Raw genomic sequence first — 24,211 nt, 5'->3', positions numbered from 1 at the left:
AAACCGGGGAGTAAAATGAAATGAAAGCGGGTGGCTATACAAAGGAGTCAATTGGTATTTAAAGATTGAATTGGACAATGACACTTGAAAGAAGTAAACAACTAACAGAAGATAAACCAGATACAGCTCACACGCTGGGTCCACAGAAAGTCGCAAGCTTTAGTATGATGGGTGGCAGGGATCAGCCTCGAGTTGGCACTACGTGGGAGTAGGGTCCCCACTCACCTGATCCCTTGTTCCCCAAAACGTGTGCTGCTTTTACATTATGTTTGTGTTGGTTGTTTTTCTTTACACATAGCTGTGATAAACAAACAAAAAAGATTGTGGCCAAAGTTTTTCCACCCTATTTGGTTGTCTGGCCTCATCATTATGGTACGGTCATTAATGTCATCTGTTATACCCTGCACCCCTTCCCCGCACTAAAACACATCCAGGCTTGGGAACGGGTGAATGCCCGTGCTTAGCCCCTTTGCACTGCACATAACGAACCACAAACATACCCCCTCTTCGGGAAGGCAAATCTCCCCTCGCTCTGCTAAAATAACTATGAAGTATAGCTTTAAGATTCGCTTGGTAACTGAGGAATACGGTGTTCATCAGCTCTCGGACGCGATGCTGTCTTAAGCCCCGACCTTCCCCTCTCCACCACGACCACGAGGCAGCGCTACCCTCCCGCTTGTGTCCTGCTTTTGCAACGACAACACATTGATGAAGTTTGTAACCAGAGGCACGTTACTTCCTAGACACGCCCGAACGTGGAACCCACGTGATTAACAGGGTTGCTAAGGTCCGTTACTCTGATGAGAACTAGTAGACACTTCTGAGGCGGAAGTAAGTAAGGAGTCTCCCGCCCCGTGCAAAGAAATCTCCCCATTTCCCCCCCATAATGCCACCTCTAACTGTAATAACCTCCCAAAGTTCTCTGTTGCCTTTGGGATCCCAGGGGTAGGCTTCCCTCCTCCCTAGGTGCACCCCTTTTTTGTGTTAACCTAAAACAGTGATAAACTTGTGCACAAGATCCTCATTAGTTTACAGTGTTTCCTCACACGCCTAAATACACCGTCCTCCTCTAATCTTCCTAGGGGAATGTCTCTGGCCCCATAAATCGCAAAGCCGTTCTCTTCCTGGCAAAAGAAAATCTTTTTTTCCCCGTAGCATAACCGAGAGCGCCCCACACCTCTCAGGCAACCTGTGAAATGGAATAAGTGAGTCGGGTGCAAGGAAGTCTCAGACCTTCCGTAACATCGTCCTTTGCCAAATACGCCACGCCAGCTCCATGCTCCCTTTGCATGTTCTAAGATCCCACACTCTACTTAGAACTCACTCTTGTGTTGGGCACTTTGTTGTAGTACCGACATGCCACCACATGATTCGTGAGATGTTCAGCCAGCCTTCCTTTTTTTCTTTGCATTCTACGGTTTGCAGAATTGCTTTTTTCATTATAGGTCCACTGATAGCAATGAGAAAAAAGAAGTGCCGGTACTCGCCTATCTAAGCTTTAAAGGGCTGAGGAGGGCCTTAAAATTGCATTCCCATCTGGGCTGGCGAAGACTCGCTGACCTATTTAATTTAATCTCTCACTGTGTGTCCTGCTCCGTTTTCATAGTTCGCCACTTTTCTTCCAATGTGTGTCTTGCTCTTTGTGTCATTCTCTAAATGTGACAATTTCTATTTGTCTCTGTCCACCCCCTCTCACTTTAGTCATGTTCCCACACCCTCTTTAACTCTCTATTCTAGTCTGTATTTTCTTTTCTGACCCTAGACCTTGGGAGCATGACATGCAGAAACTTATCAGCGATTCAAACTCAAATCTCAGTATAATGGTTTACTATTAAGTCATTCATTTTAAATTTGGTTCTGTCAGTCTAATGCCACCATCTGAAAGACATTCATCAATTACAGACCGAGATTGGCATGTTTTGACACCAGTAATTTTGAGGTACAAAAGTTAGCAGGCTTTAAGAACGCCCAATTTTGCAGGTAGGGCCGAGTGACATCACATTCTTTTCCAGGTATCCCTCAATTTGGTTAAGCTATGAATGTGGGATTCTTTCACACAAACATCCAGTTTGTTATGCATGGCGTTAAAAAATGTGAATATCAATGTAAAAGTAGACTTTCTTTTTTGGCTATTAAACTAGCAGATATCATAGATAAAATTAAGCTTTACAAGTGGACTTTTATTATTGCTTGCTTTCATTGTCTAGTAATAAGGAATTTGTTAATAACTGGGGCTGTGTAGGGCTTTCAGTCTGAAACATTCCATCTCAATTTCTAACATTTACATATTAGAAAAGGCACTGCTAATAATGGAGAAATGTGTTCAAGAATTAATTGCCCAAGCTTTCTTGATTTGCTGTCAATCCATCCTGCATATGAAAACTCTCAAACAACCCCATGGCTAACAGGTGAAGCCCAATTAGTGACACGGAGTTCCCTGCCTGGTGTGCTGACAGCTCTGGAACTGGAGGGTGGGCCCTTATTTATTTGCATTTATATAGCGCACACACATCCCGGAGGCATCGAGGCGATGTTACAAAAAGATGGTTTAGTTATAAAACACAGGTAGGGGGCTAGGTTGCACTAGTCCCACAATAACATGGTTTAGTTACATTACTTAGATAAGTGGATCTACGTGATTTTTCTGCGACTGAAAAGTTTGCATGAGAAATGTACGCACGACAAAAGGTTCGTACATTTCCCATGCGAACATACATTTAAAAACCTGGAGGCGTGAGGAATGATGACTCAGAGAGGTAAGGAGGTGTGGTATGATGAAAGCATTTGTGTGTAAGGGCAAGCGTTTTTGAAAAGGATGCACTGGCGGGAAGGCAGCCAGTGTGCTTGCTGAGATGGGTTCTCTTTTGGGGGAATGTCCAAAGCCGCGCGAATATCGTTATTTTGAATAGTTTGTCTAGATTTTTAGCTGAGGTTCACCTAAAGAGGACATTACAATAGTCCAGCCTTGAGCCTATTAGGGCTCTTGCAATTGTCAGGCATTTTGTGCTGGAGATAAACGGTCTGGTGGCATTGAGGAGTTTGGAGTAGTAGGCTGCAGAGGCATGGTTAGGTTGGCATCTAAATAGACTCCCAGTGTTTTGACTGATTGGGAGACGGGGATGGTAGTGTTGTCGATGGTGAAGGATAGGTACTGGTCATCAAGTATGATGCGTGAGTCTGTGGGCTAACAGTAGTAGTTCAGTCTTATCCCTGTTCAGGCAAAGCCAGTTTTCAGCTATCCAAGTGTGGATGGTGGCGTAAATGGAGTTAAGGGTTTTGGTGTCGGCCTCGTAGTTGCTGTACAGAGGAAGGAGGACTTGAGTATCGTCGGCATATTTGGTGTACATGATGCCGAGCGAGTCACGTATGTTGAATAGGGAAAGTGTGGGGGACAGACAGGAGCCCTGTGGGACTCCAAATAGGATGGTGTCTCGAGTTGCGGCTGCTTGGTCTGAGAAGACACGCTTAGCTCTTCCTTGAAGGAATGAGGCTATTCAGGTGATTGCATTGGGTGAGAAGGCGGCTGAAGCAGAGCGGTGTTGATAGAGTAGTTTAGGATCCACCAGGTCAAATGCTGCTGAGAGGTCTAGGAGGAGTAGGAGGGCAGGTTTGCCTGTGTCTCTGATATCGTCAATTTGGTTTTAAAGGTCCAGTAGGGCGGTCTTGTTTCCGTGACCAGGACGGAATCCGGATTGTCGGGCGCCTAGAATATTGTTTGACTCTAGGAATTGCTGGACTTGCAGGTATGCTGCCTTGTCCAGAATTTTAAGTAGGAAGGGCACAGTGGTTATGGGCCTGTAGTTATTGGGATTGGATGGGTCTAGTGAAGGTTTTTTTTTACAAGGGGGCAAACCCATGCTACTTTTCGGCTGGGAGGAACCTATCCTGATTCAATGGAGGTGTTGATGAATGCTGTGATGAACGGTATGAGCGGGTCTGCACAATCTTTGATCAGGGAGGCTGGGCACATATCGCCTTGGCACGTGGAGGGTTTAATGTTTTTCATGATCGCAGCGACTTCAGTCTCATTGCTATCACTGAACGAGAAGGGTGTTGTTGGAAGCCTGCTGGTTGGGAATGGATGTCTGGTCAGGATTAGAGTGGTGAGGATGTGATTAGCTCGGATTTTGTTCTGAAGGGTGTCAAGTTTGTGAAGCATGGCTGCTTGATGTCAGCGCACCAGGCTTCGTTTTATTGGATGGCTTGGGGGTGTGGTGGGGAGGCAGGAGTTACTAGCTCCCTGAAGATGGTAAATATGTCCTTACAGTTGGATTTGTCATTGGCGATTCTTGTATTGAATGAGTTGGCCTTGGCATGAATGATTGCTTTTTTGCATTCATTGGACTGAATGTTAAATTCAAGTTTGACTGAGGCAAGTTGGTTGGTTTGCCATTTCAATAGGGCTGCATGCTTTTTAGCGCGCAGGGCCGAGAGTTCCGGTGTGAACCATGTGTTGGAGTGTTTGATGTGTTTGGCTGTGTGGCAGTTAGTGGGGGCAATGGCATCAATTGCTCCAGAGAGAATGGTATTGAGGGAGAGGACGAGAGCATTAGGGTCTTTAGAGAAAGGGGCCAAAAGTGCTGGGACACTATAAAGGGCTCACCTTTCTTTACTGAGGAGGCGTGCGCTTCTAGTGGAGGAGGAGCGGAGATGCCTGGCGATTTGGTTTTTGGAGCTTCGTGGGGAGAGGGTGTAGAGGAGGAGGTGGTGGTCCCTCCATTGGAGGGGAGAGTTGGCTGTGACAATCGGTAGCCATTTGTGGTGGGCTAACCAGTCGATGGTGTGGCCTTTGCTATGGGTTGGATTACAAATGGAATGTGAGAAGCGTAGTGTTTACAGCGCCTTGGCTAGGGCTTTGGCTGTGGCATTGTTGGGAACAGGAATTCCTATGTTAGGATCGCCTGATAGGATGATCCTGGGAGAGGTTTTGAGGTTGTCTGATAGGTGTGTGATGGTGGAGTTCAAATCAGCTAGAGGACCAGGGCTGCAGTAGACAAATGTGCAGTGTGATAGGGCAGTTGTGTGAGGTTGTGATTTTGGGGGATAGGAGATCACAGTTGATTGTGATTGATTGGTCTGTCTTTCTAATGGCTATGGAGTATTTGGCTATGAGGGCTACCCCGCATCCTTTGGTGAGAGGGTGGTCTTGACGGAGAATGGTACAGCCCATGGGCAAGGGCAGGGCCTGATACTTCATGCAGCCAAGTTTCTGTACCAGCACATAGGTCCAGGTTGTGTACGATGATCATGTCATGTATGTCTGCTGCGTGGGCTGGGAGGGAGCGGGCATTTATGAGGGCGCAGTTTAGATGAGGGGGTTAGGGTGGATAACGGTAGTGACTGGACTGAAGCATGGTGCCAAATATTGTGCATAATATGCGGGGTGATGTTATTTGTGCCTGTGGCAGTAGAATTGTGTGTGGACATTGTGTGTGGACATGACAGAGGCAATGTGCGGCAAGGAGGGCGGAAGCAATGAAGCATTAGCATTACCATCAGTGCAGTGAGTGAGGGACAAGTGTGTTTGGAGGTGGCTGGGGTGCGAGATTGACACTGCGTGTGAGGGCGAGAGGAGAGAGAAGGTACTGCTTTCCACAGCAAAGGATGTAGGAGCAAAGTCCTTCATTGAGGTACAGTTAAATGAAAATGCTTTCATGTTCACTTCGCTCCATAGCTGAGTATCTGTACTCTCCTTCAAGCTTTGAGAAGTGCTGATTTTATCAAAAATAAGAAGTGCAGGTACTTGCGACCATTTAGGACTGGCCCATTTATATCCCTGTATAGATACAATACAAGTCAGAAAACGCAAAAAACGGAGGAGATGAGCATCTCCCAAAAGTCATGGAGCATGTATGTTATGTTGTAGAGGGTGCTTTGCTGTTTTCATGTGTGGTATGCTCCTTCGTGGCAGCCGATTTTAGTGCGGGCCAGCGCACAAAGTATGTGCTCTTTTCTACAACTGTATGTCCGAACCTCAATCGTTTGCTCCTCTATACTTGTTATTGCTCTACCCAGCTTGCTGTACAGTGGACAACGGATCATTTTACTGCAAAAAAGATCCTGTAGATAATGATTTCGCATTCCGTTTAAAACAAAATGGGATCACAGGGGTGTTCCCACTGCGTAATGTGAGGGAGGACAGCAGTCCCCGTACCTTCCCAACTGTAAATTAGGTTTGGGGAAAGGTGTGTTGAATGGTAGTCATGGAAAAGTGTCCTGTGAAATGGCATTCCCATCTACAGTGTGTCGTTTCTCGGCAACTAGGTTAGTGCTTTTAAAAATGCCAGTACAAAACGGGGCCTACTTCTGGAACGCTATGCCCCCTTAGACCGTGCATTGCTCTACCCAGCTGATGGTCCAGTGCTTTGTTTCTTCCCAGCTAGTTGATATTTATGTGTGCTCTCCTTATACTGTGTGGCATACTCTTTATTGGAAGATGACTGCTCTGGGCAGTTTGTATCCTTGCCTTTTGCCGGCATTTCTTTTGTTGCAGTAGGTGCTTTGTGAAACGTTTATTTATGTACTGTGGGCGGGGGTTAGTTGGTTTATTTTAAATCCACTTTTGTTTTCGTCCTCCCCTTGTGTTGAGTATTTCTGCTATTTTCTGGTAATACATATTTCTGCTTCCCTCAGAAAGTTACCTTTCTTGTCTGGTAAAAAATTCTGTTTGACTTTGTAGTTCATTTTGAAGCCACTGTGTTGGGCATGGTCACTTGTGCCATCTGTTTCTTCACTACTTTTTGCACTTTTGGGATAAGAACGTTCTGGTGCTCCTGGCAGTGTTATCCCTTAAGCCAGATCTATGCATTGTGTGGTCATATTTGGGTTGATAAGGGAATACTCTGATTTTTGTAGTCCGTTTCACCTCTGTAAAACCTTTTTAATATTTTTATTATTTTCCTCCTTCAACTTAACTTCCAGACTACTCACTGGGCTGCCCTTTTTTGCCAGCACGTGTCACTGAAGCAGCTGTAGTTGCCCACTGTAAAGACTGGAGTGGGGCATCTGTACTCCTGCCCTCTAAATGGCAGAGTAGAAGCACCAAGCACCCCCAGGCAAGGTTCTCTATGGGGTAGCTATGGACAAGCAACCAAGGCTTAAGCTCTTATGTGCTGAAGCAGGCTGGTTCCTAAGTACAGTGTAGTCCCCAAGCCCCCCACAAAGGAATGTCCACACACTATGTTATGTACTAACATAGTTCTTTATATGAAAATAAGTTTCAAGATATATACATCAACTAATAACACACTTTGTACTCTGGCAATTCTAATATGGCAAATGTATACATTGTCTATGTGGTACCACGCTTGGCTATTGCCTCCTTTAAAATCCATCAACTGATGACAGTTCTAATGTCATACAAATCATATAACAAGGTTTATCACATAGATCATAGGAAGGAAGACGAGTTGGGTTAAACAATGGCAGAATGGTTCTCTTGCCACTAAGACACAGCTCTGAGTGAGAATCCCTCCACCTGGGCAACCTGTAATAAAGAGTATTGACAAGCCCAGTCCATATATATGTTTAAATAGTCATGTTTCCTGGTCAAAATGTTCAATTACCCCAATGTACCTAAATTAGAAGAGCTTCTTCGATGGTTTGTCGATGGATTCCTCGCGAGTGGACTCCCTTTAAAGCAGGAGCCACAGGTCGTCGAGATTCCTCGAAGAAATGTGAACACTGTCGTCGAGACAGCAGCTCCGACCTTCGCGGTGCCCGTCGACGATCGATCGTGGATGTCCTGCAAAGATGAGACGTGCAGTGCACCTCGATGTAAAGAGTTTGGTGCCACAAGCAAGACTCAGTGAAGAATGTAGGCCCAGCAGCGGGCATCGACGTTAATGATCGGGACTCGACCATGGTTGGATTTTGGATCTTCACTTGTCGGCGTCTTTGTGGAATTCGGGTGGCGGGCAACCCACTGGCGGATTCTCTTCAGTCATCGACCTTGACTTTCTCTGGCGGGACAAAGCAGTCGATGGTGATGGCAAAGGAGCCCTTCTTTTTTTTTTTTTAAACTTTGGTTTTATTGGCATTTTGAAAATTTAACAAACCGGGCTGAATAACCCATTAGGTTCACAAGGCGATTAACTGTCCCATTCAGCCCTTAACCCCCCCTACCCTCCGCCCCCCTCCCAACAGTGCCCCTCCCCCCCGCAATCCTGCACTAACTTCAAACGAAAGAGACAATGAGCAGCTTTATCCTCCCCTGTGTTCAGGAGACGCTGTGGTAGGTGACCATTCTTTCCAGCTGTGGCCGATGGTGCCGTTCCCCCGGTCGTGGGCATTCAAGGCGGGCCCAGCTGGGCTCCATGTCCTCCTCCCCTCCCTCGGTGCGTGCCATTGTCTCAAGTCAGTGAACATCCCATCCCCAAGATTGTTGCACCCCATACCAATGTGCCATGAAAGGCCCTGAGTCGTTGTTCACCATAGCTGTGAGTTTATCCATCAAGAACATATTCTTTACTTTCTTCAGCCAATCCTCCTTGCAGGGGAGTTCCAGGCTCTTCCACTTCTGTGCCAGGGCCACCCTCCCCGCCCGCAGCATTGTTTCCATCATCCTTGGATATCTATATATTTCCAAGTCTTCCGGGGGTACCCCCAACAACATTGACAGAGGGTCCTGGGGGAGAGGTTCGTCCGACACCTCCGCGATCCAGGACCGTACTTTACCCCAGAAGACCTGAACTTTCGGGCAAAGCCACCACATGTGCTTCCTGGATCCCCTCTGGCCACAACAACTCGGGCACATTGGAGTTACACCCGGGAACATTTTAGATAATTTTACTGGGTCCCTATGCCACCCCTGCAAAACCTTGAAGTTATGTTCCATGTCTGCGGTGAACAAGTTCCCATGGAAAGCGATTTTGAAAATTCTCGACCAGGTGTCTTCCGGGATGACCTCTCCCACCAAATCGTCCCAGAATGAGCGGAAACCCCTTCTCCCGGGGAGGTTGAAAGTGTTCAAGATTTTATACATGTTCGACACTGCGCCCTTTCTCGAGGTCGCTGTATCTAAGAACTTTTCAAAGGGGGTCAGCTGCCACCTCAAGTTTTGGCCCCATGATTGGTCACATAATATGCCCTTGAGGTGGAGGTATTCAAAAATGGTGAGGGATCCCCGGCCGAGGGCCTCCCTCAGGTCCTCGTATGGGAGAAACTCTCCCTCCCTGAACATCTGCCCAGCCCATTCCATCCCCATGTCGGACCAAGTCTGGGAATTCCGAAACCCCCTCCCGCCCATGTCAAGTGGGAGCCCCCAAAGGGAGGACATCGGGGACGGCCATGAAGTGAGGTAGGATGTCTGTGGGCCCTCCCTTCAAATTTCCCAAAGGACTCCCAGGGTCGGGTGCCCTCTTAACTTCCCCGGAATGGATTTGCGTGGGGCCCACAGGAGATCCCTAACCTTCAGGGGGTGGGCGTCCATGTCCTCAAGGTAAGACCAGTATGTCCCCATCCCCTCTTTCATGTGTTCCAAGAGTACCCTCAATTGTGCAGCCCGGAAGTACAGGCGGAAATCAGGGAGCCCAAATCCCCCCTCCTCCCTCGGCAACGTCAGGGTCGCTCTACCTGTCCTTGGGGGTTTTCCCCTGCCATATAAATTCTTGGACTGCATTTTGTAGGACCCTGAAGGTCTGCTCTGGGATGATGGTGGGGAGCGCTGTGAACAGGTACAAAAGCCTGGGTAAGACATTCATCTTGACCACTGTCATCCGGCCGTACCAGGACAGGATCATCTTGTCCCATCTCCTCAGGTCCGACCTGACCCCAGCATTTATAGGGTCATAGTTAGTGGAGGCTAGTTTAGATAGGTCCCTAGTTAGCAGGACTCCCAGGTATCGGATGGAGGTCTTTCCCACCGCGATTCCCTCGAACCTATCCAGGGGGTCCAGCTCGGGGTCTCGCACTTTCATTGGGAGCAGGACCGATTTGGTTGTGTTGATTCGCAGTCCGGAGAAGCGGCCAAATGTGGACACCAGGGACAAAAAGGGGGGGAGCGAGGTGGCCGGGTCCACCACATAAGCAAGGATGTCGTCTGCAAAGAGGGAGAGCTTGAACTCTACGTCGCCTCTGCTAATCCCCCCGATGTCCGCATGCGCTCTGATCGCTATAGCTAGCGGTTCTATCGTTAGGACATATATCAAGGGGGAGAGGGGACAACCCTGCCTGGTCCCTCGCGAAAGTGCGAAGGACTCGGTCAACCTCCCATTCACCTAGACCCTCGCTGTAGGAGCTCTATAGAGTGCCGATACCCAGCTCCTAATGTGGGACCCGAAGCCCAATTTCTTGAGAAGGAGTTCCATGTATCTCCACTCCACCCTGTCGAAAGCTTTTTCGGAGTCTAAAGAAATGACACATGCGTCCAGGTCAGATTCCTGTACGATAGCAGATCTATCGTTTTACGGATATTGTCCGACCCCTGTCTCCCTCTTATGAAGCCTACCTGGTCCCCATGAACCAACCTCGGCATTATCCCCTCCATCCGCCTCCCCACCACCTTGGCCAAAATCTTGACGTCCGTGTTCAATAATGATATTGGGCGGTATGAGGAGCACTCTGCTGGATCTTTCCCCTCCTTGGGCAGTACTGCTATTATGGCTCCCATCATGGAGTCGGGGAGAGTGCCTCCCTCGAGGACAGAATTGAAGACCCTCGCCAGATGCGGGGCCAAGCTGGAGCGGAACCTCTTGTAGAAGTATACTGTATAACCATCCTCCCCCGGGGAGGTTCCCACCTTCATCCCACTTATCACTTTGTCTATCTCCTCCTCGGTGACCGGACCCTCTAACCCTTCCGACATCTCTTTTGTTAGGGCCGGGACTTGTATGGACTCCAGGAAGCCTTCTATCTGGGCATCGCCCTCGTCGTATTCCGAGGTATATAATTTCTCATAGTAGTGGCGAAAGGCCTCTCCTATATGGGGAGCATCATAGCCTATCGTCCCCTGGGCGTTTTTCACTGCCTTGACCATTCTGCTTCTTTGGACCTCCCTTAGTTTCCAGGCTAGGATGCTATCTGCCTTATCCCCTTTGTCATAATATTTCTGCCTCACCATCTGGAGGCTCCTCTCCGTTTTTTGTGCAGGAGGAGGTTTTTAAGCTGGAGTCTGTAATCCTCCAGGGCAGTGACCTGGTCACGCTCAAGTGGCCGTTCCGGAAGCCCGCCAGGCCGGTGCTGCGCTATTTTATCCCTTAGGGTCTTTTCCAGGGTCTCCCTTTCTCTTTTCTTCTGGGCTCCTATTTTGATGAGCACACCTCGTAGGGTTGCCTTGAATGCATCCCACAGTGTGTGTATGCCGACTTCCCCATTGTCGTTCAAGTCAAAGAACTCTGTGATGGCATCTAGCACTTCCTGCACAATGACCTCGTCTTTGAGAAGGGAGTCATTACATTTCCAGCGGCCTCTGCGTTCCGCGTGCCAACCCCCAGCTATAGTGACGCGGGCCATGTCATGATCCGTCCAGGGGACCGGGTCCACACTGTAGCCCGAGACGTGTGGGCGAAGCGTTTCGTCCACCAGGATATAATCGATTCTGGAGAATGAGGTATGAATGGCCGAATAGTACGTGAACGAGGGGACGTCTGCCCTGGGGAATGGAATCGTGTCGACCAGGCCCAGCTCAGCGTTGACCCTCCGGAAGCAGCGTGCCATGGCCTCGTCCACCGGTCTGACATTCGGAGGGCCAAGTCGCTTCCTATCGAAGGCCGGATCTAGGACCATGTTGAAATCCCCCCTACCACTATTTTGTCTTGGACAAAGAGTTTGAGCCTGTCCTTTACTTCCTCCCAGAACTGGGCTTGGCCTTCATTTGGGCCGTATATAGCTACAAGGGTTAAGGGGGCCCCCTGTAGTGAGCCCCTCACCATTAGGTAACGTCCCTCGGGGTCCTTCAGGGTCGCCTCTTGCTCAAAGCCTACGCTCCTTGCTAGCAGAATTGCCACTCCCCTCTTCTTTGACTTATGAGATGCACAAAAAATCTCGCCAATCCCTCCTCCCCTCATCTTGGGCTCCTTCCCGCGGGCCCAATGGGTCTCCTGCAGGAAAAGCAGGTCTAGCTTAGCTCTTCTGAACTCCCTGCAAACCAGGGACCTCTTTGTGGGGGTATTCAGACCTCGCGCATTCAAGGTGCCCACCCCCAGGGCCGGCAAGCCATCAGCCATTATCTATGTAACTCTCCCGGCTGGCCACCCACGTCATGTCAGAAACCCTGTTTCGCTTCATTTGTCTCGCTTCTGGATTGCTTGGATTCCCCCCACCCCCTTCCCCCAGGGCCCTAAAACTGACCCCAAACATCCCCTCCTCCCCCCTCCCTGAAAAAACATCCCCCGCCAACTTGAAAGAACCCCCCACCCCCCTACCCGACGTCCAGCCAGTAAGTTCCGCCATCACTGGCATGTGGCCGGACCACCAGCCTGACCTCCCCAGGCTAGGCCCCCTGAACAATGCTCATCTCCTTGAGCCCCCCTCCCCCCCCCCAGCCTCTTCCCCGTCGGTTGCCCGCTGTGTACTTGCTGTTCCAGGGGGTAGAGTCCTCACTAGGACCTCACGTGCTTCCACGCCTGTCCCACCGCTTGTCAGGGCTCCCCCGCCGTCAGCCCTCCGAGTCCATTTGTTCTCCTTCCTGGGCGGGAGGTGGAGTATTCAATTTTTTGTATTTTCGTGAGGCTGTTTTCCTTCTCCTGGGTCCCGACTGACCCGGCCCACCCCTGGCCAGAGCCTCCGGGCCGATTGGGCTTCTTCGGGGGGCTGGGTCCACCACGTAATCGTGTATGGCTCCTCTAATGTCCTCTTCTGTGATTAACGTGGTGCGTTGGCCCATGTATTCGAAGGACAGGGAGAAAGGATATCCCCACCTGTAGCGGACCCCCTTCTCCTTGAGTAGCTGCGTCAGGGGACGGCACATTCTGCGCTTCGCCAAGGTGTAGGCGGAGAGGTCCTGAAAAATAGTGATCTGGGCATTGTTGTAGGTGATCACCCCTGCCTTCCTCGCTTCTTCCAAAACCTTGTTTTTTTCCGTGTAGTAGTGGAATCGGGTTAGGACAGATCGGGGGTTCCCGGCCCTGCCCCCTGCTCTATGCACCCTGTCGAACGTGGGTTCCGAGGTCATCTCCTCCGCGAACAGAAGGGTGATAATGTCTTTCACGACTCGGGTTAGGTCTCTCTCTGTCTCCCCCTCTGTTTCCGGGATCCCGAAAAAGTTATTCCTCCTTTCCCTGTTTTCGAAGTCATCAAACTGTCTGGCCTTTTCCTCGTCCCTCTTCTCCAAGGCCGAGAGCCTCATGTCAAATTGAACCTCCTGTGCCGTTGACGAGGACTGGTTGGTTTCTACCCGTTGCAGCCTCTCCTCCACTTTGTCCACCCTCTGTTCCATTTTTTCGAATTTCTGTGCGATATCTGATCGCATTTCCCTAATTTCCTGAAGGATGGAGGCAAAGCCCCTCTCCATCGCCGTCGAGGATTCCGACATGTTTCCCGGGTGGGTCGGGTCACTGGAGTCCGTGTGGTTGCTGTTGCGATTCCTATACCTAAACGCTTGCAGCGATTCCAGCCCGTTCATGCGATCCCCCTCTGTGCCCCCCTTGGGGTCCGCCGCTGGCCCAGATCCCCCACGTCCTGGTGCGGTCTCGTGGGGAGTGGGAGGCTGCCAACGTCGTGTTCCAGCCTCTGTTTGTTGTCCAGGTTCTCCACCCAGGGGGAGAGTCAGGCGGGCACACGCCCCGGGGTTGTCACCGGGGGCCACCACCTGATTAGGCCTGGTTTCCGTCCCTCCGGGCTCGCTGGGCTCCTTTGTTGGGTCGGTGGGCGATATCCCCACTCCCCGGCGTGTATTGCGCTGTGCGGCCAGGCCGGGGCCCCAATGGGTCTGTGATCGCTGGGGTGGGGTGTGCTGCGGGGGTCGCCTTGGCCGCCTCCGATCTCGGGTGTGCTTCCCTTGTCCTGCGATTGTCTCCTGGGGGCACAGGGGGGGCAGCGTTTCCAGGCCCCGGATGCTGGGCCCGGGGCCGCCGACTGGGTCGTCCCGGCCCGGTGCGGGAGCTAAGGCTGGGGGTCCGGTTCCCCTCTCGGGGGATATTGCCCGTGGTGGGCCCGAAGTATGAAGCAGGCGCCGGCGGGAGGAACCGTTCCTGCCCGTCCGGCTCTTCGCCTTTCCGGGCCGCCTCTCGCCGCCGGGGTCTGGCAGGGGCGGGCCTGGGCCGATCCTCCGAGGCGGTCTGCCGGAGCCCGTCCGGGGGTGGACTGGCCCGCGAGCCGCTTTGCTGCCGTGACCCCCTTACCTCCTCCGCCCGAAGTTGGTGCCGGCTCCGTTCGCCCGCTCCTTCCGGGTCTGCGGGGCGCTGTGCTCTGGCTGGCGGGCGGGCTCCTCTGCTGGGCTCTGTACGTCCGCAGGCCTCTCCCCGTCCTCGCTCACTCGGCCGCGACTCCAACACGGCCCGATCTCCGGTTTTCGGGGGGCGGCGAGATCCGCTCCTTCGTGTCGGCGTCTCGCGGGGGGTCACCAGTCGATGACCAGATAGCTGTTCCGCCAGGGGGGTCCAGGGGGGGCTCAATCCCTCTAGAAGGCCCTGTCCTGGCGGGAGCTCGGCACTAGGCAGCCATTGCCTCTGCGCCCCCTGGTGGTCTTGGAGCCCTTCTTTTAATGTTCTTAGGCAAAGGTGGATCGTTGCAGCTCCGGTCCTCGAGCAACACGCATCAAGCTGTCCCTACTTCTGGGCAACACGACTCGACTGGCTTCCATCGGTTACAGAAATCCACTGATGCCCGATTGATGATGATGGTCTTCGGCGGCCGCCTCAATGTCCTGGTGCTTTACTTGAAGATTTCTCTGCAGATCCCGTCTCCGGTCGACAGCCTTTCGGGACTGGCTTCTAGGGTGCCTCGCTGAAGATATGCTTCAGCACGATGTTCCCTCGTTGCTCGGAGAGAGGTCTCCTAGCCAAGTCCTCTCTTGGACCAGTCCTTGACGGACTCGCAGCTTTTTGATCTCGTCGACGGAAAGCAGCAGCAAACCTTCTTCTGAACACACTGGGAAGTGAGAGGTCACCAGATATACACATCTGTCCCTCATTCACACTACTGAGCCAAGCTCAGTTAGCCAATCAGACAGAAGGGCATTCATGCAGGCAGGCAGCAAATCGAGCTCACAATGCATTCAGGCCATTCACTTCCACCCAGAGACTCATAACAAGGAATGTGGATTGGGGCAAGCACCCAGCCTTTCAGCACACCACACTGCATCCATGTCAGTTTCAGGCAGGGCTGTCTCATTCTTTGTTTCTCACACACAGATACCAGACACCCATAACATAGAATGCATATTGGTCACGAACTCTATTCGCACAGGTCCCACCCAGAGGGTGTACCCATAACATACAATCACTGGGAAGGCTCCAGCCAGTCTGGCCTGGACTTCCCCACAATACCATATATGGTTCTTCTACCCAATAGCCAGTCGGGGGAAGGGACAGAGTCGGGGCTTCCCCAGACTTTGGAAAAAAAAACAAGGTAACGGGTAATAGAAACCAAGAGGCCACAGGGCTCATCTTGCCTTCTATCAGGAATCCACTGATTCCTATGGCAGGGCCTGGGTATCCCAAAATGGAGGATAGCCAGAGGACTGGTCAAACTCAGCATGGAACTGCCACCAGCCCATACCCTGCTCTGTGGGACACACACAGGTTCCTTAAAACATACACTAGGGGTACAGGGTTGTACCCCCACCCATGGGTGCCGTAAAGGTATCCCAAGGGTCTCTGTTCACCATGACGAAAAGAGCTGCCCTGCCAGGAGTCCCAACTGGACTCCTGTGCATAAAACATCACATAACACACATGATAAGGGAGTACAGGACAAGGACATTGAGGCCTTGTCCCTCCAATGCATTTCCAGCATCACACCCACGAGCATGCATACGATTCTCTCATTCCCTGCACCACAACCCAGACACCTTTCAGCCAGCCCCAGAATCCCCCAGGAAGAGGGATTGGTTCAATGGAACGTCTGGTAATCTCCTCTATGGTACTGGATGGATCCTGGATCACCCACTCACTCGCTTTAGCTACTCTCTCCAGCCACCGGTCTTACTTGTATGGGAACGTCGGGTCACCTGCAATGTGCAGACACCCAGGTCAGACGAACGTCTGCTATCATCCACAGTGTGGAGAAGGCCTCTGTTGGACTGGGCTGCCATTTTGAATCCTCAACATTATGCGCACACCTTCTACTGCAATATGGGATCACCATGTCCTCTCTGGATAAAGGGACCATGCAGGAGTTCCAGAGTTGGGATGCCCCATCTAATTCCTCAGACATGTTTATGGATAATCTGGCATTACACATTTGTTATGGAGATCAAGGTAAGGAGTTCTAGCAGAGCACAACTCGTCACTCTTGCCCGTGCCCCCATTGTTATGGATTTTTAAAAGGTTTTATGCACAGCCATAGCCATTTCCATGCATTAAAGAAAAAAGGTCCCTCTTGGAGTTTTCTGGTGGGGCTCCCCTTGATTCAGTTTTCTTGGACAATGGCTTTCTGGCCAGGCCAAGCACACGTGGCCAAGATGTAATAACACTAGCAGGATATACACAAATATGTCAGCATGCATGGCCCAACTTGATTTTCTTTCATACGTAGTTATTCAATTATTTTTCCATAGTAAAGCATTGGCGTAACTCCTTTAGGCTTTTTTGGGGTTATTTCATTTCCATCCCAGGCAAAACACACCTGAATAATATGGGGTAGTAGAGTATTCGCTAATCTCCTTGCTGACTTGTATAGCCCAATATGATTGCCATTTTCTTGGAACATATTTGTGTGCTAGGAAATCTGCACAAATATGACAATATGGATGATTTTTAATTTGATTTTGATTGTTTATTGGTATAGCGCCTATACACAATGTGTTTCAAAGCGCTTCAAGGGGGGAGGGAACATGGGAGAATACAGTTACATTCTTACAAGTCCTTGAAACAATTCAGAATGTGAAAAATAACTATCTTAATCAGCCTGGCTACATTTCAGATAGTGCAAGGAACAATAAGGGGGTGGGGGATATTAGGGCGGAAAATGAGACAAAACAAGCGGTTACATTACTATGCCTGACGACAATTGATGTAGTGCTGGAGTATTAACAAGAGGATGGGAAGGGGGTAAGGAGTGAGGGAGAAAGAGAGGGACAAACAAGCAACTAACATATTAGGTCTGACAACGATTCAGAGTAGTGTTGGAGGGACGTAGTGGGAGGAGAGGACAAGGAGGGAAGTGGGGAGAGACAAACAAGCTGCTATCACAAAGGTCACAAGACAAATGATAGAGTAAGTGCTAATGAACAGTAACAGGAGAAAGACAGGCGGCTACAATTACTATGCCTGGCGGCAATTGTTGATGAACAGATGTTTTATTGAGTTAAACTGTCAGTTACTTATTCAAATGTTTCTGCATAAGAATTATATATTGGTGTTTTTCTTTTTTTGTTGTTGCTCGGTTCTCATTAAATATCATTTGGATAAAGGCAATTTCATCTGGATAACATCCATGTTCCCAAGTTCGCTAGCCAAAAGGTGTTTTGCTGATTTAATCTGTCATGTTCATTTTACATTGCGTTTGAATTAGGTTATATTATATTATTAGCACACTAATTGTCTCCTAGGAGACATTTTGGTGCTAGGATTACAAGCATGGGGTATTAAAAGGACAGTAACACAGACACGTGAAAACGTATAGGGCACCAGAAAGCGGGAAACCACTGGGGACTGGCAATAAATGGGCTCAGAATAGAGGAGGTAGCCTTCGGATGTCGAGAGTCTGCATTGTTGGGCTCTAGAACACATTTTGTTCAGAAGAAAACCCTGATGGGCAGGAGGAGAGAGAAAATCCTTTGGTGAGAGTCCCTTTTCCTCCTTGGCAGAATATTCACTACATCGCCACCCAATCACTGGGGGTCCTGAGAAGTTGCATATTTGCGTGCATTTGTAGAAGGCAATTATATAAACCGGTTGGAGAAAGAGTGAAATGATATCCAAAGCCAACTTGGTGTTTTAAAAATGATAGTTTGAATTGGAAACCAAATTAAAATGATATATTTGAATAGGAAGTAGGTTTAATAAGGAACATACTTCTAAGGCTGTGAATAAGAAGTCAACTTCAGCCTCTGAATAAAAAGCTGGTAAAACGGGAGAATCGATTAGTACATGTAGATGTAGTAGGCCCTTTAGAGTGCATGCTTGTTGCAAGTGCATACTGTTGGGTGCCTGCTACTGTCACTTGGTGTTATTTTCTATTGCAGGATCTTTACTATGATCGTGTTTTGCATTTGATGCAGGAAATTGGGACATGTGACAGTCTTCGGCCTGTACCATCCATGCCACATGAAGCACCAACATGAGCCGCCCCAAATACATCCTTTGCAACTGGAAGAGTCGCATGTGGCCGGCAAAGGTGGTGATGTCATGTGGGGCTTTTGACACGAGAACAGGGCAGTAATTATTCTTGTCACCTGGGGAATGGGTATTCTAGGAATCTGCACTTGTCATCTAGGTAAAATGCAGATAACAAGGACACAGTACTAGGCGCAGAGGCACATGTTTTCTTTGATATTTGAATGAATTTGACCATGGATGCCATTGATTAGCTTCACCTCGTTTATCACCATTCAACTGACTAATAGGGAAGTCGGTCTAGTTTGGGGCTCTAGCTCTCCTTAGGAGATGCATATTCAAATGCCCTTCACCCTTTAAATCTTTTAAAGAAAATATTGATTACAAGCACTGTATGTGTTAATTGGAGGTATTGGCCCATAGGTGCAACTGCCTTCCTTTAATGTGTTCCCATGTTGGGGTACTCTTTTGGGGATAGTGTTGTTCTTTGGGGCTGAGAATGCCTGGGCATCAGTTGGAGAATGATTCTGTATGTCTTCAATAATTCTCCTTTAGTGCAAATGGTTTGTTGTTTGACTCTACAAGAAGAGGCTTGCCTATTTCAGCCGTTCTTCTTCCCCCTTAATAGAGATAATACAGCATATAAGCTAACTGGCTATAGTCCTAGAAACATTGATGAAGTCTGTGGATTAACTGAATGTCATAGGTTTGATTCCATTGGGTCTCTTCAGCCCTTTATTCTTCCAAGGTCAATAGAATAAGTATTATTGAGTTGGGCAAGAAGATATGCCTTCAGCAGGGATTCTAGGTAGACTATTCTATATAAGTGTTGTATTTAGTGTCCTATCTGTGGGTCACATGTTGTCCTGCGCAGTTCTATTTTGTAATCCATGTTCTGTGTTCTTGCCCCTAACATCCCCTTCCTCTTTTACTGTGAACCAGGTCTTGGCCAAGAATATTGGATCTATCAAGAAATCTGTGCTGCAAACTCAGTCGGACTCCCTCGATGTGGAGATCCTGGGCCTGGACAGACAGTTAAGTGACCTTAAACCCATGTCTTCTGCTTAGCTTACCATTTATAGTGAATGTTTCTAAGCCATACTTGTGTTCTCCAATTGACTTCTTGAAGGGTGTGGGGTATTCAGCAGAAGTTTGGGTCCTAGTATGGATGGCTCAGCTATTAGTCCTCCTTAGGTCAACAAAATAAGAACGTCTTGCAAAACTACTAACTGTTCTACAAACGTGCAATAATTGAAAGTAGGTGCTATGTTAAAAAACGTTATTTTTACCCACTTTGACAGAGATTGTAATTGGGATGGTAATATTTAAAGTGTCTGTGTCTGACTTTGAGAGCTACTGCAGTCCCAATATGGGTGAGCGGCCAGTATAGAAAATGGATGACAAGGCTCACCCTTTTATCTCCCCTCACTGTGAATTGCCCAATCCTGCATCGGCTTTCGGAATATGGGCTACTTTCTCCCTTCTCTTAGTCCCCTATTTGGACAGTGACAAGGGATCACCATGGCATCGCCATAGTTTCTCGCAGTCTCTTGACCACCCAGACACAAGGGCCCCCATTTCCATCCCTCCCAATCCACTCAGTAGAATGACAGCGGCTTCCCTCCTTACTACCCTGTACTATGTAGGTTGAGTTACTGGCTCTCCTTTCTTTCTCCAATGCTCGAGGCCACTCTCCTTTGGTATGTGCAGTGACTCGGCCCTACGCAATTTGTCTTCTCAATCCTCATGTGAGGTTCTGTGACCAGTTTGGGGTTGTTCTGTATTTGGGCTCATATCCTGTCATTTATACATGGCCTTATCTTTCTCTAGCTTGTATCGGTTGTGTTCAGCGAGTCAAAATCTTGGTGAAATGATTTTATAATGTGTTTAAGGAAAAACCCATGCTCTGTCCAAGCTAGTCCTATAGTTAAGCATGCCCCCCACAGCAGAGTCTATCAACATAAATAAAAGATCCTGGAAACATTGTTTATAACCTTATTGTTGTTTTCCTCTTTCTAGGTTGAGCGTGAAGTGCACGAACTCCTTCCCTTTGGAGAAAACCAAAATAGAAAAGCTTGTCGGTCAATTAAGTAAGCACACATGGCATACAAAAGAACGGCTCTGAATGCTTTTGCAACAAAGTGGTACTGGGGCAGGGCGTCGCAGGGGAGGAGGAAAGCAGCCCTGGCATTTGGGGGTGTTTGATCATAATTGGGGACTGATTATGTGCCGAGAATGACGGCTCGGGTGTGCTTTTCATACTTTGCTTGCATTGGTGCAGCTGTGGCGATGCCTAATGGTAAGATAATGTTCACTCTGCAGTGCACTCACAGCGCTGTCATGTCATGAGAAGGGCTGGGTGGTAATTTGATGCCGCTGTGAAGGCAATCGCCCATACCACTTTGCCTAGTTCGGTTTCCCTCTTCAAATGGTTTAAAAACTCAATTAGATTTTCGTGGAATGACATTTCGCTTGTTGGACAATACAGCTTTAGACACTGTAGCACACCCCAAACATCTGCCGACCGGGGACTGTCTTTGATTGCACCTCCATGGTTGCAGGTGGCACATGATGTTCATTTGTTGCACGTGTGTGTGTGTGTGGACTGCACTTACAGCAGGTACATGAGGTACATAAAAGCAGGATCTCGGTATAGAGTGTCCGCCTTCTTGTTCTCGGCGAAGTGTGAAACTTCAGTGGATAGGTTCCAACCTTTTTCACGCTTGTGCCTAGTTACCATGTAATCATTAAAGAGTCATCAAGCCATGCTGTTGCCTTTTGAAATTCTTAATACCTCATTCCCTCCTGTTAATTGTAATGTTTAAAAAAAAAATGAAATGTGGAAATAATTCTTATCCTGTTTGTGTGTTTTTTAGGAGAGCGGCCGACGCAATCAACAGAGGAGATCAGTTACCGTAAAGCTCTTAAACTTGCCCTGGAAATTTTGGACAACCACTCTAAGCATATACGCTGTTCTCTCTCTTCGTCTGATCGTGATGCAGCAGCCACTGCTGCCCAGAAGAATCGTAAAGAAAGACATTCTCCTCCCTCTACATTGAATGGCTCTCCTGCTGGTCCTCGCAAGAGATCAGTGGGGGAGGGTGCAAGTTCTGACTTGAGGAGGGGGTCCCCTCGCTTGTCAAGCAGCTGTACCAAAGCCCAAAGCAAACTTAAAGAGCACACTCCGATCAAGGCTGAACATAATGAAAGGTCAAGGAGATCCTCCGGCTCCAGCGTGGGGGATAGCCCTAAGACACCTAAATCAAGAACATCCTTGCTCCGGGGGAAAAAAGATGCTGTGGTTCGGACAGGACAGAATTCTCTGGGGGACTGTACGAAATTTAAGCCACAAAGGAAGCGTCTCCGTAGCTCTCTTGAACAGCACTGTCTTTCTACTTCTGGTGTACCGAGCGCTATACTGGAAAATGCTCCAGTGTCCGCTTTCCGCCATTCTACACCATCAACCCCAACTAGGAAGATGTCATGTGCCAGTAATCACAAGCTTCAGAAACATGGTGTCTTCTCTGCCAATAGTGCCCCATCTGGGGAGATGGACAAACATACTTGGAAGGAAAATCAAGTATTGGTAGAGGTGCAAAGGTCGTCTAGCCTGGACAATGTAAGATGTGACCCCAGAGAATCTCTTATTGCCAGTAGTCCAGACATGGAGATGGCCCGATGCCAAAGCTGCCCTGACCCATTTGCTTCTCCCAAGTCCGAACCAGACTCCCCTGTGCCTTCATCTAGGACCTCTCACAGGTCTATGACCCCTGCCTCCTGCAAAGCAACTAGGATCAAGTTACCCGACTTCGATGTAGAAGAGAAAGGTACAGCTGTTTGTCTGTTGTGTTTTGTTTTTATACCTGCGTTAATGGAGATGTCCTCGGTTATGTCCCCTGCCGGACCTGTGATGGCACCTCTTTGTTCTTTTTCCTTGTGAAGTCCTTGCCTGCAGGATTCTCTATTCTAAGCACGCACATACAGCCACACCGCAAACTCTGTCTCTCTCTCCTGTGTGCCTGGAGTAAAGTCCTTGTATGCAGGCTTAATTGTTTTGATACAGTTTCCTTGTTGGTCTACAGTAAACACACTGACCATGTGTATCGTGTGCTGGCCTGTCTTTGTGGCTCACTTGTGAGAGCTTTGCTTTCATATGCGAGTGTTAAGTAAGATTTTCATAGCAATGATAAATCTTCCTGACCTGTGTCAACCCCAAAACATTTTGCTTTTACTGGTGGATTATTTTTCCTTATACCTCCTGTGAGTGGGAACCTTTTTCCCACACTCAAAGAATCTTTTACTCTTTTCATGGGTGTGATTTTTAAGACTCTCCATAGTGTATTTTAAAAGCTATCCTCTTTGACAACTTTTTGGAAATAATTGCCTATTGTTCCTGGGTTGCCCGAGGGGCTCTCCTTTTAACTTTCTGTGGCTAACCATGTGAGAACTACAGTTCCCAAGGGTAGAAAGGATCATTGGATCCCTTTTACATTTTATTAGTTATGCACCCCCACCTTATGTGGAGTGCTGGGGAGATACTTAGTATCCCCTATCTTATTTTAAATGTAACATTTATGTTACAGCGGCAATTTTCCCTTTTAATGGCTGTTGGCAGTGAACCTTATTATTAATTAGGTGCACCTTTACTGCGGGCTGTTTATAAAGGCAACCATTGGTTCTCATTTTACCTAAATGGCCCCTGTTTTTTCAACATGTTAGTGTTCCTTGTCCTTTCTTGTTCCCTCCCGTGACATCCAGGGTGGGAAATTCCATTGTGATATTTTTATTTTAAATTATTTTTTTTTTCTTCGGTGGGAATCCTGTGGACTCCTCGCACTGGCTCCAGATTGTCTGTGAAGTCAGAAAGCGTGGGAGGAGTCCAACACTCTTCAGCCCTTTGTCTTCCAGCCTGAGTGCGAGATTCCAGTTCAAACTGGGAGACTGGCTGTCCTAAAAGGATTGCCAACCCCCCCCCCCTCGCCCCACCCAAGTTTGAATGTTGCATGGCTGTTTGATTGGCTGGGTTCCTGCATAAAAGTCAGATCCTGGAAGCTGAAGAGGTAGTCGACCACTGGAACCAAAACCGAAGAGGAAGATGAAGAATTCACGGCTGAGGCGATTTCCAGCGACCGGAGAGCCTGCTGTTTAACCGGAGAGCCTGCTGTGTAACAGGAGCCTGTTGTAGCCGTTCCTTCCAATCGACCTGGGGGCTCTGAAAACGACGCCCCCGACCCAGAGCCTGGCAAGTCCCACTAGACTCAGGAAGACCTGCATTTTGAGCCATCCTACGCCAGGCTGCGACCTTCCAGGGCTGCAATACCCCGGGACCTCAAGACATTACCTGCACTTGCCACCATCCGGACGTTCTATTATCTTATTTATTCTACTTTCCCATGTACTGCACTTTCCCCTCCCCCTTTCCCCTGCACTTATCCCTTTCCCCCTTACCATGCACTTGTGCGATCTAAATGACACCTGGCCTAGTAGGATCGTTGTCTGTCCTCCCTCTGTTTCCCCCCTCCCTTGCCTCATCGTGCCTCGAAACACTTGTGTATAGGCGCTTTACAAATGCCATATCATATCATAGTGCTGTGCAACGTCTTCCAAATTTGGAATTTCGTTGAAACTTCGTGGGCATCCTGCTGGATTTCCAGAGACACGATTCCAGTCTGTAAAGTCCTCTCACCAGAGTGCTGGACCTTGCAAACGACGGGAATCCGACCAGCAATATTCTTCTTCTGTGCCTGGGGATTTGAGGGGGGTGGGAGGAGGGGCCGAAAAGTGCACTTATATGCACCAGTGGCGGACGAAAAGGTAGGCTCATGGTTATGTAT

At 48.9% G+C, this 24,211-nt stretch overlaps 1 protein-coding gene across 2 annotated transcripts in view; it reads left to right on the top strand.

Moving 5' to 3' along the window:
* The first annotated feature begins 790 nt into the window (after positions 1–790).
* Positions 791–24,211, top strand: part of PWWP3A (PWWP domain containing 3A, DNA repair factor) — a 653,378-nt gene continuing 629,957 nt past the window's right edge. For both annotated transcript variants that reach the window (XM_069646781.1, XM_069646772.1), the window contains exons 1-5: positions 791–831; positions 18,323–18,438; positions 19,320–19,411; positions 20,397–20,467; positions 21,254–22,204. In XM_069646781.1, the coding sequence (XP_069502882.1) occupies positions 18,382–18,438; positions 19,320–19,411; positions 20,397–20,467; positions 21,254–22,204 (1,171 nt within the window). In that variant the 5' untranslated portion in view covers positions 791–831; positions 18,323–18,381. The remainder of the gene's footprint in view (positions 832–18,322; positions 18,439–19,319; positions 19,412–20,396; positions 20,468–21,253; positions 22,205–24,211) is intronic.

This window comes from Ambystoma mexicanum, chromosome 1p, assembly GCF_040938575.1.
Source record: "Ambystoma mexicanum isolate Mex_15411 chromosome 1p, UKY_AmexF1_1, whole genome shotgun sequence".
Taxonomy (NCBI): Eukaryota; Metazoa; Chordata; class Amphibia; order Caudata; family Ambystomatidae; genus Ambystoma; species Ambystoma mexicanum.
This window is presented reverse-complemented; position numbering and strand designations above follow the sequence as displayed.